Source organism: Nicotiana tomentosiformis, chromosome 7 (assembly GCF_000390325.3).
Source record: "Nicotiana tomentosiformis chromosome 7, ASM39032v3, whole genome shotgun sequence".
NCBI classification, from domain to species: Eukaryota; Viridiplantae; Streptophyta; class Magnoliopsida; order Solanales; family Solanaceae; genus Nicotiana; species Nicotiana tomentosiformis.
The window spans coordinates 127,006,044-127,025,144 of NC_090818.1; the positions used below are offsets into that span (position 1 = coordinate 127,006,044).

Below are 19,101 nucleotides of genomic sequence, written 5' to 3' on the forward strand. Positions count from 1 at the left end.
GCTGGCTAATCCCCCCATGTATGAGATTTCTTCATTTGGTCACTTCTCCTCGTTCTATGAGCTTCAATTTTTATAAAATGAAAATAATCTCGTTAAGGAAAAGAGGGAAAAAGATTTCCTCAGCCAGATCTAGTAGGGAATACCTGACTTGAGCATTGAGTGTGAGATCCCTACTTATCCAAAGCAGACAGAAAGAGAAATATGAAATGCTTTTTATAAAAAATAAGAAATGGCCATCTTCCTAAAGCTTTTAAGGTTTTATCATGATGTTTGGAAAGTCCAAAACATTTCAGCTGTGATCATACTACTATGACATGTCTAGCCCATTTGCCAAACACCAGGTTTTTGTATAACTGTATATTAATATAATTATGGATTTATTAAAAGAAAATGATATTTGTAGCCCTTAGTTAGTTCGGGTATTAAATTAAAGTCAGGAAAAGGTCAAAGAAAAGCTATGTTAAAAGTAGGACTTGGCTTTACAGGAAAGACAACATATGAGTAAAATTTTCTTTCAGTGAAATTTTCTCAACAATAGGCATCATATTAGAAAATTCCTAACTCCCAACTTACGGAAGAGCAAGCTTTGGACCATCAGGATGATACGAAACTTACTCTTGGTACCAAGTTGTTAGGAGTCGTGATATCAAGAGAAAAAGAGAAATATTGTGCAGAAATGATAGTCTTTGAAGGATGTGCACAGGAAGTATTTTTATATCCCTACTTACGGGCTGATTCGAAACATGTGATATCCATGTATTCTGAAGTATCTGATTCTTGAAGATGTCAAATGCAAGAAACGACCGAGATGTCTATTTAATACTGAATGAGTGATCCATCTGCAGGTTGTCCATTTTCAACCACATAGCTTATTTATCAATAGGGTTGGATGTAGTGTGTGCCTGCGTCAGTGTGATTCTCAGTCAGTGGAATGGATTCATCCTTCAGATCCTCCAAAACATTTTTCATGGCAGTCTAGTAAAGTGGAACTTTTAAAGGTCGGTATATAATCAACATTATTCTCCTTGCTGTTAGTCATAGTCTCCCTCAATATAAAAGTTAATCTGTTAATTCATTCTTATTTCTCTTTCTCAGTTGCGGCTTGATGGATATGATTGGAGTGCACCATTTAGTGTTGATAGTGAAGGTGTTATGTGTATTTGCTTGAAAGATCAGATCACTGATAACCTAATGCATCTCAAGGTTGAAGTGAGGAGCGGAACAAAAAGTTCACGCTATGAAGTCATACTTCGTCCCAATTCCTTCACCAGTCCTTACAGGTTTGACTGTTATCACATACTTGCATTCTGATGCTTCTTCTCTCTGGAGTTTTGACATTTAATCCTTGATTCGTTAATTTATTCTGTTTGAGGTGTTCGTGCTGTCATTACTTCATTCTAGTGGGAATAGCACCGCATGTTTGGTTTCGCTATGATAGTCTTCTTAAATACCATTGATATTGGATGAGCTAGAAAATCCTTACATTTTGTAAGCTGGAGATAGAATATCTCCAGTGGATAGAGATACGAAGGCTGGTAGAGCCTGTCTCTCTTTTTTTTTTCCTCTTCTTGGGGAACTTGGATAAATTGTATTTGGTTGGATGATCTCAGTTTCATCTCGATAGATGTTCTTATGTTCTCTTTCGCTTATCCTTTTTGTTACAGCAAACAATAGCTTTTGATACCCTGTTGGGTCCGATTATTTTTCCTTCTTTAACCTTCATTTTTATTAAATCGGCCTCTCAACTGTAATAGTTTTTGGTTCATATGCAAAAAAAATAAATTGTTGAATTAGTCATCTGGTTTAGAGAAAATATGGTGCAAATGCTTTCAACTTTAGAACTGGAGATATAGAAGTGGTAGCTATGGATTAGAAGAGCTGTCGTCCCGATCATATACCTACACTGAAAGCAATTGAGAAAATAAAAAGAGCCCATTCATTGTTGCTGATATAGAGGCTGTGTCTGCCTTCAGTGCAATAAGGCACCACCCTGTTGTGCCTGCAGCCAACGCCGGCGTGTCCGCAACAATTTGCATGAAAGATCAGATCACTGATAACCTAATGCATCTCAAGGTTGAAGTGAGGAGCGGAACAAAAAGTTCACGCTATGAAGTCATACTTCGTCCCAATACTTGTCTAGATCCCAAGTCTCCTTGTTCGTTCTTTTTAACATCTCTTTCTATTCTTCTAAAGTAATGCTATCAGTCACCTCGGTGCTGCTTCATTCATTATGCTCTTAAATTTCATGAGTTAAATATTCATTGGGATGAGGAGACGTGTTATTCTTTTTGGTCTTGCTGTTTCTCCTTCTTTCAGATCACATAAGTTTCCATTGTCATTTATGGAATGGCTGGCAGGATATAGGACGTTAGAATTGACCAGTCGCACTTCTTCCAACATTTTATCTCTCTTCACTTTCAGCATCTGCCATTAAAATTATCAGTTTGGAATATTCTGTCATGACCTTCTCTACCAAATTACTGACTGTTTGTGTTCACAGGGTTGAAAACCGCTCATTGTTCTTTCCTATACGTTTCCGGCAAGTGGATGGTGCTAATAATTCATGGAAGTTTCTTCCTCCCAATGCCTCAGCTTCCTTTTCTTGGGAAGATCTTGGTCGAAGACGATTGTTGGAGGTCTTGATTGATGGATCTGATCCTGCAGCATCACTGATTTATAATATTGATGAGATATGTGATCATCAGCCCATCCATGTCTCTGGAGGACCTGAGAAAGCTTTACATGTCATTATCCAAAAAGAAGAGAAAGTTAATGTAGTCAAAATCAGTGATTGGATGCCTGAAAGTGCAACCTACGCTATTTTGAATAGAAATCCTTCTTTATTACACTCTTCTGGAACTAGTTCTGTGTCTCAGCAAACACTTTCTAACACAGAGAGTGAATTCCATTTCATTGTTGAGGTCGCAGAGCTTGGATTATCAGTTATTGATCATACACCAGAAGAGATATTATATCTGTCAGTCCAGAATCTTGTGCTCTCATATTCAACAGGATTGGGGTCTGGAGTCAGCCGGTAATAATATATTTGTGCCTTCTATATAGGCGATGGATGCTATACTATTTTACTCCTGTTTAAACTTACATTATTTATCTATGAAGTTACTGATTTAACAGATCTGAGATTTTATTATTCAGGTTAAAAGTAAGAATGAGGGGTATTCAAGTGGACAATCAATTGCCTTTAACTCCAACCCCAGTACTCTTCAGGCCGCAGAGAGTTGGACAAGAGAACGATTATGTTTTGAAATTTTCACTGACGCAGCAATCTAATGGATCATTAGATCTATGTGTATATCCATACATAGGTTTCCAAGTTAGTAGATGAACCCATTCCTTTTTTATGAAAAGACTGCTCCCTTATATTCATTTCTGTTATGCTTAGTATTGCTAATATCATGGGGGCACATTTCTTTCAGGGACCTGAAAATTCTGCCTTTCTAATTAAGATTCATGAGCCAATAATTTGGCGACTGCATGGGATGATTCAGCAGACCAATCTAAGTCGATTGTACAATACAGAAACTACTTCAGTCTCTGTTGATCCCATAATACAGATTGGGTAAAGGTTCACGTTTATTATGCTATTATTTAGTTTCTGAAATGTCCTAAGCTTTTATAATAAAAGGCCTTTTCTTATTGACAGTGTTCTCAACATATCCGAGGTCCGCTTGAAGGTTTCTATGATCATGTCCCCAACACAAAGGCCAGTGGGTGTTCTAGGGTTTTGGGCTAGTCTGATGACTGCGCTCGGAAACACTGAAAATATGACTGTAAGCACTTTCTGGTGCTTCAACTCAAGATTTGAATTTTTGTTTGCTGTTTTTAGGGGTTATAATTCTGGGGGTCATTTAGTAGCACTGGATCTACAATCAGGAAGCTTAATGCACTTATTGAGGTAGCTTAAAACTACTTATAAAGATGGACCTCTCTAACTTATACCCAAAAAAAAAAAAAAATACTAAACGAGAGAGACCTCTCTAAGTGCTAGGACCTTTGATAGTTCTCTTATTAGAAACCTGCACCCTTTTCGTATATGCAGTCTGCAATCAAGAAGAGTTTCATGTGCTCATGTATTTACTTTACTTAAATGAATCGCTTAGTAACAATTCAGTCTTGGTCACCAACCACTTCAATGTTCAGCTAGCATGGTTGTCATTTCTTTTTGTTCTCAATACTAGGACCATTATGTACGGATTGTTTCTTAACTTAGTGGTCATGTCATCTTTGGGCTCCCTTTTGTACCTTAGCTGTTAAGTTGAATCTGATTGTGTGATTTTCTTTTTCATATTATGTCAGGTCCGGATAAACCAAAGATTTGTGGAAAATGTATGCATGAGGCATAGTGTTATGATTAGTAGTGCTATCGCGAACATTAAGAAGGATCTTCTTAGCCAGCCTCTCCAGCTACTGTCTGGTCTTGATATATTAGGCAATGCCAGTAGCGCACTTGGACACATGAGTAAAGGTGTTGCTGCGTTATCAATGGATAAGAAATTTATTCAAAGCCGACAGAAACAGGTTCATCAATGTCTTAACTTTTCTCTCATCTTTTTTCTATTTTCTTATGTCTTTTCTTTGTGAAATTTGCTAAAGATGCATGGAACTTTATCTCTTGAACAGCAATAAGTACCAAATACATTCTTGCTCTTGGAAATTTTGTTCGAAAACAGGAATGCCTCGGAATAAGAAAATGCTGCAATTGAACTCTGATCAATGGGATGGTGCACCAGAACTTATCATATTAAAAGCAGGGCTCTTTTTACATGATTTTCCTCATGTTTTCACTGTCCAGTTAAACAACAACACGCCCAGTGTAATCCCACAAGTGGGGTCTGGGGAGGGTAGTGTGTACATAGACCTTACCCCTACTTGTGCAGGTAAGGAGGTAAGGAGGTTGTTTCTGATAGACCCTCAGATCAATGAGAACAAAAACATAGCAATTAATGTGATTCGATGATTGATTTACAAGTCATGTAAAATTGCTAAAATTCAGAAAATGTAAATCTTTGGTTTTACCTTATCTATGATGTGCATGCGGTGCTGCAAGAAAAACAGGGATGCCTGGGAACAAGAAAATGCTACAATTGAAATCATGTGAGATGGTGCTCTAAGAATTAACATGTTATTGAGCAGGACTCTTTTAATATGGTTTTCCTCTGTCAAACTTCTTTAATCTTTCAATGCTACTGAATAGCAATTAATGTGATTCGACCACTAATTTACAAGTCATATTAAATTGTCTGAAATTTAGAAACTGTTAAATCTTTAACTTTACCTTTTCTATAATGTGCATGTCTTCATCTTTATTGACATTGTAACACTTCCATGAAATGTTAATGTCCCTCCTAAATGTTACATTACTATGTTGAATTTACATTTATGTTGTGGAAATTTAGTTCTGGTTGATATTCATTCTCTCTGGTCTATTCTTTTTGTTTCAGGAAAGCAAAGGTGTGGAGGACTTTGGTGATGTTATTAGAGAAGGTGGAGGAGCATTTGCAAAGGGTCTCTTCCGAGGTGTCACTGGAATTTTAACCAAACCCTTGGAAGGTGCCAAAGCTTCAGGAGTTGAAGGTTTCGTACAGGGTGTGGGGAAAGGGTTAATTGGTGCTGCTGCTCAACCTGTTAGTGGTGTCTTGGATCTTTTGTCAAAAACAACTGAAGGTGCCAATGCTATGAGAATGAAAATAGCATCTGCTATTGCTTCTGAAGATCAACTCCTTCGAAGGAGGCTGCCTCGAGTGATAAGTGGTGATAATCTTGTTCGACCCTATGATGAGTTTAAATCACAAGGACAGGTAGAGAACTTGGTCTACTTTGCTGGAGTGGCCCTTTCTTTCCTCGTCTTTCCTACTTTGTGGCATTCTAATATGCTTGAACATGAGATTCATAACAGCAATATGCTACACATTAAATGGGACAAGCTACTATGGACCCTTGCTTCCTTTCTTTCCTGCTATTTGACGTGCCAATATACTCGATCATAAGATTGAATAAGGAAAAGGTACCAAATATTCGAAGCATATAAATAGGAATAGTACAAGTGATGTAAGTCTTAACTGAGAGAATAGGAATAGTACCCTGAAATTTGTGTTTTCTCTAAAGCCATCAAGGGGGAGTTGATGGAAGCCATTGAATACTTCCATGCGAATGGTGTTTTCGAGAGAAGTATCAATGCTTCCTTTATTACTATTGTGCCTAAGAAAGAAGGTGCATCTTGTATCAGAGACTACAGGCCTATTAGTCTCGTGGGGAGCATTTACAAGATTATTTCTAAAGTGCTTTCCAACAGATTTAAGAAGGTACTTGACATGACTGTTTCGTCCTCCCAGAATGCGTTTGTGGAAGGTAGGCAGATACTGGATGCTGCCTTAGTGGCAAATGAACTTGTAGACTCCAGAAGGAAAAATAGAGAACCCGACTTACTATGCAAGTTGGATCTTGAGAAGGCTTTCGACCCTGTCAATTGGGAGTTCCTGGAATTCATTATGATGCGAATGGGGTTTGGGGAAAGATGGAGGGGATGGATAAAGTTCTGCATTTCCTCAGTCAGATTCTCTGTCCTGGTTAATGGTAGCCCGTGTGGTTTCTTTGGCAGCTCCAGGGGTCTCAGGCAAGGTGACCCCCTATCCCCCATGTTATTCATTCTAGTGATGGATGCTCTGAGCAAAATGATGGATCGTGCGGCGGGCGGAGGCTTCTTGAGAGGATTCTCAGCTCCGATTGGGGTGCTCAGTACCCGAAGAGTCTCACATTTGCTTTTTGCGGATGACACACTGGTTTTCTGTGATGCCGACATGAATCAGTTGACCTACCTGAAGCAGGTCCTGCAGTGGTTTCAGTTAGTATCAGGACTCAAAATCAACATCGGCAAGTGTGAGATTTTTCCGGTAGGTGTGGTTACTAATATTGATGCCTTGTTTGGTGTTCTCAGATGCAAGGTGGGTTCCCTTCCCACTACTTACCTGGGTCTCCCTCTGGGCGCTTCATATAAGGATACTACGGTTTGGAATCCAGTGATCGAACGGGTTGAAAAGAGATTAGCAGGGTGGCAGAAACGGTATTTGTCAAAAGGAGGTAAGGAAGTGCTTATCAAAAGCACTTTATCGAGTATGCCCATCTATTACTTATCACTGTTGCAAGCACCGGTGAGCATCACAAAAAAACTGGAGCGACTTCAAAGGAATTTTCTGTGGGATGCGGCGGATGGAACTAGAAAGTTTCATCTAGTGAATTGACATACAGTCACTTCCCCAAAGAAGTGGGGTGGACTTGGAGTGAAAGATCTTAGGGTTTTTAACAGAGCTTTAATGGGGAAGTGGTTGTAGAGATTCGGGGTAGAAGAGCATGCTCTATGGAGGGAGGTCATAGTAGAAAAGTACGACTCAACGGGAGGGGGTTGGAGGACCAAGGCGATCACAACACCTTTCGGGTGTGGCATGTGGAGGAGTATCCTGAAGAATTGGGAAGCATTCAGTGGCAACATCACTTACAGGGTGGGAGATGGAAGGAGAATCAGCTTTTGGAATCATAGGTGGTGTGGAGAGGATACTCTCAAGGTCTCCTTTCCCCACGTCTTCAGAGTTTCAAATCAGAAAGAACTGATGGTCCAACAGATTCGCAAGGAGCTTGAAGGGGTAGTATGGGACCTCTCATTCAGGAGGAACATGCAAGATTAGGAGATTGCGGAGCTCCAAGTTTTGTTGGCGCTGCTATACGGGCAAGACAGGCTTCAGCCATCCTGTGACTCTTGGAGATGGGGCTTGCGTGGCGATGGTTTGTTTACCGTATAGTCCTTTTACCAGAGTATGTTGGTGAGAGAGGAGACCACTTTTCCATACTCCTCGATCTGGATTCCTAGGGCGCCCACGAAGGTGTGCTTTTTTGCATGGCTAGCGGCAAGGGGAGTGATCTTGATTGCTGAAAATCTCCGAAAGAGGGGAATTACACTTGTTAGTTGGTGCTACATGTGCAAAAGCTCAGGGGAAGAAGTTGATCACCTTATGTTGCATTGCCCTGTGTCCTCTGCTCTGTGGAGGGCAATCCTGAATCTTTTTGGTGTTCAATGGGTGATGCCAAGCACTGTAAAGGAAATGTTACATAGCTGGGGCGGTTTTCGGAGAAGAAGAAAGCAGAAGGCGTGGAAGTTCGCCCCGTTAGCTCTCATGTGGGTAGTATGGGGGGAGAGAAATAGGAGAGCTTTTGAGGAGATTGAGTCTCCTTTTTCACATCTTAAGAATAGTCTTTTATCTTTGATCGCTTTTTGGTGCACTCATTTAGCCCCTACTTGTATAGAAGATTGGGCGTTTTTTGTAGAGAATCATGTTTTGATGTAAATTCTCTACGTCTTTGGTATACTTCGTGTATGCGGGAGTTCTCTCCCTTTTGATTAATACAATTTACCTTATAAAAAAAAAGAGTCAAATAACAGTCGTAAAGTGAACGTCATTTTCTCAACATGGAACAAGTAACAGAAGAATCTCTTGATGTTCGGTAAGAACCACTCTAGTAGCGATGAAGTTATCAAAATATTTTTCAAGTTAAACACATTTTATTTCCTTCTCTTTAAGCCTTATTTCTAGTGCAAGCCAGAAGTGCATTGCTAGTAGCGGTCTCTTTAAGCCTTATTTCTAGTGCAAACCAGAAATTCATAATTGTGTTAATAGGGGAGAATGCAAGCATAACTAAATGTTTTTCCTGGGGGGTTTGCATATGAACAACTGATTAAGTATCCGAGCTTTAAGTTTCTGGTAACTCTGCTGTTACTCGGACAAAGTGTCAAATTATAGTATATCCGTTACATAGGACTACTGTCCATGTAATTTGAGTAATCTTCTTAAAGAACCAGAGAACTTTTTCTAAAGAGAACGTTATATTGCCTCTGTCCCATTTTATGCGTCTCCATTTGATTGAACACAAATGTAAGAATGCACGGGAGAAAAACTGACTTTTTGGGATGAGTTTGAGGTATAAACTATGTATTTTCCCATTATTGTTTCTTGCATTACATGTATATTTTTTTTCCCATTCATCCTTTCTTCGCTAAAATGAACTCTCCAGTTGCGTTTTATGCTTTAAGCCCTAGTAGAATTTGGTTCTTTTCTACACTTCTGCAGTACCATGTTCAAATATTTATTAGAATAATTTAAGTTATGCCGTATAGGTTTCAGAGTTGTGTTAGAAGAAAACATCAAATATAGTTGTTGGGTCTGAACCAAATTATCTTCTATTAAAAGGAAAAGTAAATGGATATCGTAGGAGCCTAAGTTTCATGTAGCTTGCGAAAATTGTGAACAGACCAACAAAAAGTGTGGTAATGCAAAAGGTGAAACTGAGGTAGTGCTAGTTGATTGATATACATAGAGATGCAGATGAAAATGTTGCTACCAGATTTGAACTTTCTTCTATGTGTACTACATGAATGAAGTCTTTCTTACACATATTGTACCTGTTTCCGTGCTCCTCCTGTTTGCTTGTGACTTTTTATGGCATTATTTGTGGGTTCAGATTTACAGTCAGATGTAAACTAAGAGTTACTCTCTTGTCTTTGTGAAGGCAATCTTGCAACTAGCAGAATCTGGATCATTTTTTGGCCAGGTTGACCTTTTTAAAGTACGTGCGAAGTTTGCCTTGACCGATGCCTATGAAGACCATTTCATGCTACCTAAAGGAAGAATAATTCTTGTTACTCACCGGAGGGTTATTCTGTTGCAAGTAAGTGAATAAGTCAAATCATTTGAATAATTGAAAAGGGACTAAAACTCTTTTTTTTCATCCCAGCATTCTTTCGCATCTGAACCCTTTTCCTGCACTGTTTTGTGCACTTATCCTCAAACTGAAAATAGTTTCTACTTTGTCGTTGGCAGCAACCTTCAAATCTTATTGCACAAAAGAAGTTTAATCCGGCTAGAGATCCATGTTCGGTTTTATGGGATGTCCTGTTGGAAGACCTGGTGACTATGGAATTGACTCATGGAAAAAAAGATCTTCCAAATGGTCCCCCTTCACGGCTTATAATGTATCTACAAAGTCGTTCCCTGGAGGGAAAGGACCAAGTTCGTGTCATAAAGTGTCATCGTGAATCTAATCAAGCATTTGAAGTTTATTCTTCTATCGAGCAAGCAAGAAATGTTTATGGGCAAAGTCAATCAAAGGTATATGTTTATGATTTGTGTAAGAAATTAAGTGCACTTAGTGATCAAGGAAAAAGGTAACTCCAGCGCAAATAGGCTACTGAATAATGGAAGATGCATAACATTGTGATTATTGCTGCTAATATTTGTTTATTCATGTGTATATGTTTGTGTAATTGTTTCCCCCTGATGTTCAGGCATTGGTTAAAACAAAAATGACTAGGCCATATTCTCCTATTGCTGATGTGGCCAGCGCTGAAGGAATTTGCACCTGGTCTCCTCAACAGATGCCTGCTTCGACTTTTGGAAGCAGTGAGCAGTGAAGGAATAAACAATGATGGTAGCAAAAAAGTGAAGGATAATATCACCAACTAATACCTTTTCAAGTTATCTATCGCTTTCCTGGCTAGAATAGCACAACACCCGCAAGGTACGAGCGGCAATAAGCAGGACTAGTCAAGTTGCATCTTCACATTAGAAATGCTTGTATATATGTGTATCAGCCTATCAGGTAGATGTGCTAGAAAGTTTTTAGGAGCAGATACAACCCTGGAAACGTGTACAGCTTTTTACGTCCCTTTTATACCTGTACTATAAGTAGGTAGGTCATAAGCCAAAAAAAATATACAAGTAAGCTTCACCATGCTCCATTACTTAGAAACTGTACAGCTTGTGATTTACCAAATATGTCAATACATTAGTCCTAATATTTCCTTAGATATACGTAGCCTACGTATTAAGTCAAACCTGAGTTTTTCGAAGGGAAACTTTTTGTAGCAATTCCCTTGATGTTGTTGACTAACTTCTCAGCAGTTGCAAGTGAATTTCATTTATTGTTTGCTATTTTCCTGCTGCGTATGTTCTCTCTTAAAATTGTAAAATGTTTCTGTTTGTTTCACACCAGCTTCATCCCCTACTCCTTCTAGAATAGTTTAGGCTAGAGATATACACTGCATTCGAATAATATATGGAACGCTATGTGGGGATCACCTACTTTAAGAGCATTGTGTCTTTAAGTTCTCTATCCACCTATTGTCAATCCATGTATTCTCGCATTAAAGTAATACATAGATTTTTGCATAAGTTAAAATGTAATACCCAGCAAACACTCAATTAATTTGAACGATTCCCAGATTTTCGTATGCTATAGTCCATGCCATCTGCATGAATTTTAGCGATCGGCCCTAAATCTCCTAAAATTTGCGGGCCCATAAAAATGACCTAATGAACAATAGTGATCACTTTGCCAGGATCATTCCTCGTTTTTGGCATTTTAGGGCCATAAAATTGGAATTCAAGATGATTTCTAGATTTTCGTGTATATATTCATGAAATCGGGTAACGGCCTCGAATCTCCTAAAATTTTGTGGGCCTATCAATATTGATCTAATGAACAATACTCTCGCTTTGTCACAACTGTTTCTCGTTTGTTGGCGTTTTAGGAATTCAAGACGATTCCCAAATTTTCATATGCTATAGTCCACGCTATCTGCATAAATTCGGGCGATCGACTTTGAATCTCCAAAATTTTACAGGCGCATCAAAGACGACCTAATCAATAATAGTCATCTCTTCACCATGAACATTCATCATTTTTTAGGGCCATAAAAGAGGTATTCGGGACGATTCCCATAATTTGTGCTACAGTCCACGCCATCTGCATAAATTCGGGCGACATGCCCCGAATTCCCTAAAATATTGCTAGCCCATAAAAAACGATCTAATAATTAATAATCATCGCTTCTTCATGATCGTTCCTCGTTTTTTGGCATTTTATGGCCATAAAACACGAATTTATGACGATTCCCACATTTTCGTGTGTTATAGTTCACGCCATGTGCATGAATTCGGGCGACCAGCCCCGAATCTCCTAAAACTTTGTGAGCACTTAAAAAACGACCTAATGAACAATAATAATCGCTTCACCATGATTGTTCCTCATTTTTTTAGGGCCATAAAACAGGAATTCAGGACGATTCACAGATTTTTCGTGTATTATAGTTATAGGTGTCAAGGGGCCGGGCCGGGCCGGTCAGGGGTAGAGGAAAAGGGAACCGGTCGGTTTCATTACCGGGCCGGTTCCAGCTGTTTTTTTACCGCGTTTACCGATTCTGGGCTTTCCTGGTGCAAAATTTAACCAAAATGGTTCCGAGCCTAATGAGACGGGCTGGGTCAGGCTTATTTAATTTTATTTTTTTTATATTTTGTATAACAATCGTAATTTATATTAAGATAAAGTAAAAATGTAAAACATTAAAAACTAACGTATAAAAAGAATGTTTGAATAAATTTTAAAATTTAAAAAATTCATTACGAATTTAAGATAATACAATGAACATGAAGAAAATATAACTTATAGTATAAATCTTATACTGGACACTAGAATGTTAATAACTTGATATGTAAGGATCAAACTTCAAAGGTTTTCATAGTTTCATTTCAAATTTTCATTGCATAATAATTCAAATTAATCTAACAATCTAAAACATTAAGCTTAAATAAGTCTAATAATTTTAAAATAACATAAATTGTCTCAAATCAACTTAAATACGAATTTCTGGAGGACGCTCAAGACAACTCTTCATATGCCTCCTTAAACAGCATGTGCCCTCCCACTTTCGACGAAAATTTAAGACTCGATCACAGTTCTTGCACTTTAATTTGTGAACCTCTTCATTTTCTTCTACTACTTCAAAGTGTTCCCAAATATATGAGCGCACTCTAGAAGCACAGGGCATGATTTAACTTGAATTGAGAATTTAGGTTTGAGAATTGAGAGATGAGTGAAGAAATGAAGAAGAAGGGGTTTTTTTTTATTGTTTTTCAAAAGGCTAAATTAGTAAATAATAAAAGTTTTATTTTTGAAAAAATGCCCAAAAAAGGCTATTATTGCAAATTAGTCGTTGGGCAACGGTCAAAATGACAGCTGACTGTTGCCAAACGGTCAACTTTATAAAATTAAAAAATTAAAAATAAAAATAGCCATTGAACCGGTCTGGGCCGGTCTGGTTAACCGATTCTCTCAGGACAGGCTAAGTTTTGGGTCTTGACAATTACGGGCCCATTAATAACGACCTAATGAACAATATTCATCGCTTCGCCATGATCGTTCCTCATCTTTTGGCATTTTAAAGACCTAAAACAGGAATTCATGACGATTTCCACACTTTCGTGTGCTATAGTCCTCGCCATCGACATGAATACGGGCGACCAGCGTCGAATCTCTAAAAATTTTGCGGGGCCATCAAAATGACTATGAACAATAGTCATCGCTTCGCCATGACCGTTCCTTGTTTTTTGCTTTTTAGGGCCATAAAATAGGAATTCAGGATGATTTCTAAATTTTTGTGTTAAAATCCACGCCATCTGTAATAGCCATCGCTTCGCCATAACTGTTCCTAATTTTTTGGCATTTTAGGTCCATAAAATAGGAATTTAGGACGACTTTCAGATTTTCGTGTGCTATATTCCACTCCATCTACATGAATTTGGGCGACCGGCCCCGAATCTCCTAAAATGTTGTGGGCCCATCTAAAACGACCTAATGAACTATAGTCATCACTTCTCCATGATTGTTCCTCGTTTTTTAGTGTTTTAGAGCCATAAAACTAAATTCAGGACGATTCCTATATTTTCGTATGCGCTATCTGAGTGAATTCCGGCGACCAGGCCCGAATCTCCTAAAAATATTCAAGCCCATAAAAAATGACCTAATGAATAATAGTCATCAATTCGCCATAATCGTTCCCAATTTTTTGGCGTTTTAGGGCCATAACACAGGAATTCGGGATGATTCCTAGATTTGCGTGTGGTATTGTTCATGGCGATTTTGTTAAATTCGGACGACCGGCCCCGAATCTACTAAAATTTTGCGGGCCCATAAAAACGACCTAACGAACAATAGTCATCGCTTCACCATGACCGTTACTCGCTTTTTTGGTGTTTTAGGGCCATAAAATAGGAATTTAGGACGATTCTCAGATTTTTATGTATCATAATCCACGCCATCTGCACGAATTCGGGCGACCGGGCCCAAATCTCCTAAAATTTTGCAAGCCCATCAAAAATGACCTAATGAAAAGTAATCATCGCTTCGCCATAACCGTTCCTCTTTTTTAGCGTTTTAGGGCAATAAAACAAGAATACAGGACAATTCTCAGATTTTCATGTGCTATAATCCACGCCATCTGTATGAATTTAGGTGACCGGCCCCGAATCCCCTAAAATTTTGCGGGCCCATAGAAAACGACTTAATGAACGATATTCATCGCTTTTGCAATGATTGTTCCTCATTTTTGGCGTTTTAGGGTCATAAAAGAGGAAGTCACGACGATTCTCATATTTTCGTGTGACATAGTCCACACCATCTACATGAAATCGGACGACCCGCCCCGAATCTCCTAAAAAAAATTGGGCCCATAAAAAATGACATAATGATCAATAGTCATCGCCTCGCTATGGTTGTTCCTCATTTTTGGCGTTTTAGGTCCATAAAACAGGAATTCCGGACGATTTTTAAATTTTTGTTTGCAGGGTCATCTAGCATGAATTCGGGCGATCAGACCTGAATCTCCTAAAATTTTACGGGCCCATCAAAAATAAATGTATATGACTATAAATTCGTGTTTCATGACTACGATACGCTATATAAAAAGAACTACAAAGTCATGGTGAAGCAATGAGTATTAGTCACTAGGTCGTTTTCTATGGATCTACGAAATCTCAGGCAAATCGGAGTTCGTCCAAAAAGATTTACAACATCAGCATTTACTAATACACAAGAAAAAAAAACCTAATTATAAATTTGTGTCATATAACCACAAAATGCCATTAAATGAACGAAAGTTATAGCGAAACAATGAGTATTAGTCACTGGGCCATTTCCTATGGACCTACGAAATTTCAGACTAATCGGAGTTAGCTAAAAAAATTCCAGAACATCAGCAGTACTAATACACATGAAAAAATAGATATAGTCAAAAATTCATATTTCATGACCACAAAATGCTATAAATAAACCTAAAAGTTATGGTAAAGTAATGGGTAGTGGTCACTAGGCCATTGCCTATGGACCTATAAAATATCATGCCAATCAAAGTTCTTCAAAAAAATTCTGTAAAATCAGCATGTATTAATACACACGAAAAAGAGGATATAATAACAAAATCATGTTGCATGATCACGAAATAAATTAAAATGAACTTGCAAGTCATGGTGAAGCAATGAGTATTGGTCACTATGTCGTTCCCTATGAACCTACAAAATTTCAGGCCAATCGGAGTTCGTCAAAAGAAATCTGTAAAATCTCACATGTACCAATACACACGAAAAACTGAATATAATCATAAATTCGTGTTGCATGAGGCTGAAACGCAATAAAATGAACCCCGAAAGTCATGGCGAAGAAATGAGTACTGGTCAATAGGCCATTTTCTATGTACCTACAAAAATCCAGGCCAACCGAAATTCGTCAAAATTTTTTTACAAAATTAGCATGAACTAATACATACGAAAAAATGAATATAGTCATAAATTATGTAGGACCATAGGAAACGGCCTATTCACTAATACTCATTGTTTAGCCATGACATTTGAGTTCATTTTATGAGGTTTCAATATCCATTTTTCCGTGTATATTAGTACATGCTGATTTTGTAAAATAAATTTGGCGAACTTCGATTGGCCTAAAATTTCGAAGGCCCATAGGAAACGCCCTAGTGATCAATACTCGTTTCTGCGCCATGACTTATTTTACGGCGTTCCGTAGTCATGCAATTTATGATTATATCCAGTTTTTTGTGTGTATTAGTACATGTTGATATTGTAAAAAAAAATAATGGTTCTGATAGATCTAAAAAACAATTGACCATCGAAAACGGTCTATTGATCAATATTCATTACTTCGCCATGATCTTTTGGTTCATTTAATGGCGTTTGGGGTCATGCAACATGAATTTATTATGATGTTCTCTTTTTGTGTGTATTAATTTATGCTGATTTTGTAGAATTCTTTTGACAAACTCCAATTGGCCTGAATTTTCATAATTTCATATGAAACGGCGTAGTGACCAATACTCATTGCTTCACCATGACTAATGTTGCTTTTTGATTTTCTGAGTTTATTTTATGGCTTTTCGTGGTCATTCAACACGAATTTATAATTATATTCACGCTTTTCGTATGTATTAGTACATGCTGATTTTGTAAAAAAAAATATTACGGACTCCAATTAGTATAAAATTTTGTAGGTTCATAGGAAACGACCTAGTGACCATTACTCATTACTTCGCCACGGCTTTCGAGTTTATTTTATGGTATTTTAGGGTGACGCACCATGAATTTAGATTACATACACTTTTTCGTGTGTATTAGTTCATGTCGATTTTGTATAATCTTTTTAATAGACTCCGATTAGTCTGAATTTTCGTAGGTACATAGGAAACGGCCTATTGACCAATATTCATTTTTGTACCATGACTTTCAGTTTCATTTCATGCCGTTTCGAGATCATGCAACACGAATCTATAATTATATCCACTTTTTCATGTATATTAGTTCGTGCTGATTTTGTAGCATTTTTTTTTTGGCGGATTTCAATTAGGCTGAATTTTTGTAGGTACATAAGAAACGGCCTATTGACCAATACTTATTTTCTCGCTATGACTTTCGGATTCATTTTATGGCGTTTCAGGGTCATGCAACACAAATTATGATTATATATATATTTTGGTATGTATTAGTTCATGCTGATATTGTAGATTTTTTTTTTACGAGCTCCGATTGGACAAAATTTTTGTAGGTCCACAGAAAAAGGCGTAGTGACCGGAACTTATTGCTTCACCATGACTAACGTTATTTTATGGCATTTTGGATTTATTTTATGGTATTTTGTGATCATGCAACACGAATTCATGATTATATTCACTTTTTAGTGTGTATTAGTACATACTGATTTTATAAAACAAATAATTGTGGACTTAGATTGGACTGAAATAATAGGTCCACGGAAAATGATCTAGTGACCACTAACTATTGCTTCGACATGACTTCCTGGTTCATTTTAAGGCGTCTTAGAGTCACGCAACACGAATTTAGATTATATCCACTTTTTTGTATATTAGTTCATGCTAATTTTGTAGAAATCTTTTAACTGAATTCGATTGACCTGAATTTTTGTAGGTCCATAAAAAACTTCCTAGTGACCAATACTCGTTGCTTCGCCATAAATTTCGGGTTCATTTTATGGCGTTTCATGGTCATGCGACACAAATTTGTGATTATATCTATTTTTCGTGTGTATTAGTGCATGCTGATATTTTAGAACTTTTTTACGGTCTCCGATTGGCCTGAAATTTCGTAGGTCCATAAGAAACATCCTATTTACAAGTACATGTTGCTTCGCCATGACTTTCGGGAATATTTTATGCTGTTCTGTGGTCATGCAAAACGAATTTATGATTGTACCCGCTTTTTCGTATGTATTAGTACATGCTGATGTTATAAAAAAAATTTGACGGACTCCAATTGGCCTAAATTTTTTTTGATCCATATGAAACGGCCTATTGACTAATACTCATTGCTTCACTATGATTTTTGAGTTCATTTTAAGATATTTCGATATTATATATATTTTTTCGTGTATATTAGTACATGCTAGTTTTATAGAATTTCTTTTGACAGCCTGCGATTTGGCCTAAAATTTTGTAGTTCTATAAGAAAACAGCCCGGTGACCATATTTTTTCATGACTTTCGGGTTCATTTAATGGTGTTTTAGGGTCACGCAATATGAATTTAGACTATATCCAATTTTTCATGTATATTAGTTCATGCTGATTTTATAAAACAAATTGACGGACTCCAATTGTCCTGAATTTTCGCATGTCCATAGGAATTGGTATTCTAACAATTATTCATTGTTTGGACATGACGTTCGGGTTTATTTATGGACTTTGATTGGCTTGAAATTTTATAGGTCCATAAAAAATGTTCTAGTGACCAATACTCATTGTTTTGTCATGACTTTTGGTTCATTTTTGTAACGACCCGACCGGTGGTTTTGAGAGTTCTATCTCATTTTGTGGTTACTTGACTTGCCGGGGTACTTGGTATCGGGTTCGGGAGAGTTTCAGAGTAGAATGGGACACATAGTCCCTAAATTGAAAGTTAAAGCCATAGGAGTCGACTGTAGTTCGAATTGTGTGGAGACGACTTTGTAATGCAGTTTTGACGGTTTCAATAGTTCTGTATGGTGATTTTGGTTTTAGGAGCATATCCAAATGTTGATTTGGAGGTCCGTAGGTCATTTCGGCGTTAATTGGCGAAAGTTAAAAAATTAGAAGATTTTGGATGGTTTGACCGGGAGTGGACTTTTTGATATCAGGGTCGGATTCTGATTCCAGAAGTTGGAGTAGGTATCTAATGTCAATTATGACTTGTGTGCAAAATTCGAGGTCAATCAGACTTGATTTGATAAGTTTTGGCATCGAATGTGGAAGTTAGAAGTTCAAAAGTACCACATCAAAATTATCAAAATTTTTAAGAATTCTTTCAACATAATTTTCTTGAGTCAACATCAAGCTATTGTCATCCCTTATAATTTTCATGCCTGAAATAACACTAGTTTTTCTCATGTCTTTCATCTCAAAATTAGAAGACAAGAAAAATTTGGTTTTATGTACCAAATCAAGACTAGAACTAAAAATAAGTATGTCATCCACATAAAGGCAAATAATAACACATGTACCATCTACTCATTTTGTATAAACACATTTACCTACTTCAATTGATGAAAAACCATCATTAATCAATACTTGATCGAATTTTTCATGCCACTATTTAGGTGCTTGCTTTAGATCATAGTGCAAACTTCAAGTGTATGTCCCATTTTCAGAATTAGAACAATAATTTGGACAACGTCAAATTTGATTCTCCATAAAAATGTGGAAA

General features: G+C 37.4%; 1 protein-coding gene across 1 annotated transcript in view; it reads left to right on the forward strand.

The window, feature by feature from the left end:
- Positions 1-10,997, forward strand: part of LOC104120739 (uncharacterized) — a 105,173-nt gene extending 94,176 nt beyond the window's left edge. The window contains exons 53-63 of the mRNA XM_070179739.1: positions 846-998; positions 1,096-1,280; positions 2,501-3,034; positions 3,157-3,334; positions 3,438-3,580; positions 3,665-3,791; positions 4,318-4,539; positions 5,463-5,819; positions 9,577-9,735; positions 9,888-10,175; positions 10,352-10,997. Of these exons, the coding sequence (XP_070035840.1) occupies positions 846-998; positions 1,096-1,280; positions 2,501-3,034; positions 3,157-3,334; positions 3,438-3,580; positions 3,665-3,791; positions 4,318-4,539; positions 5,463-5,819; positions 9,577-9,735; positions 9,888-10,175; positions 10,352-10,477 (2,472 nt within the window). The 3' untranslated portion in view covers positions 10,478-10,997. The remainder of the gene's footprint in view (positions 1-845; positions 999-1,095; positions 1,281-2,500; positions 3,035-3,156; positions 3,335-3,437; positions 3,581-3,664; positions 3,792-4,317; positions 4,540-5,462; positions 5,820-9,576; positions 9,736-9,887; positions 10,176-10,351) is intronic.
- Positions 10,998-19,101: the final 8,104 nt, after the last annotated feature.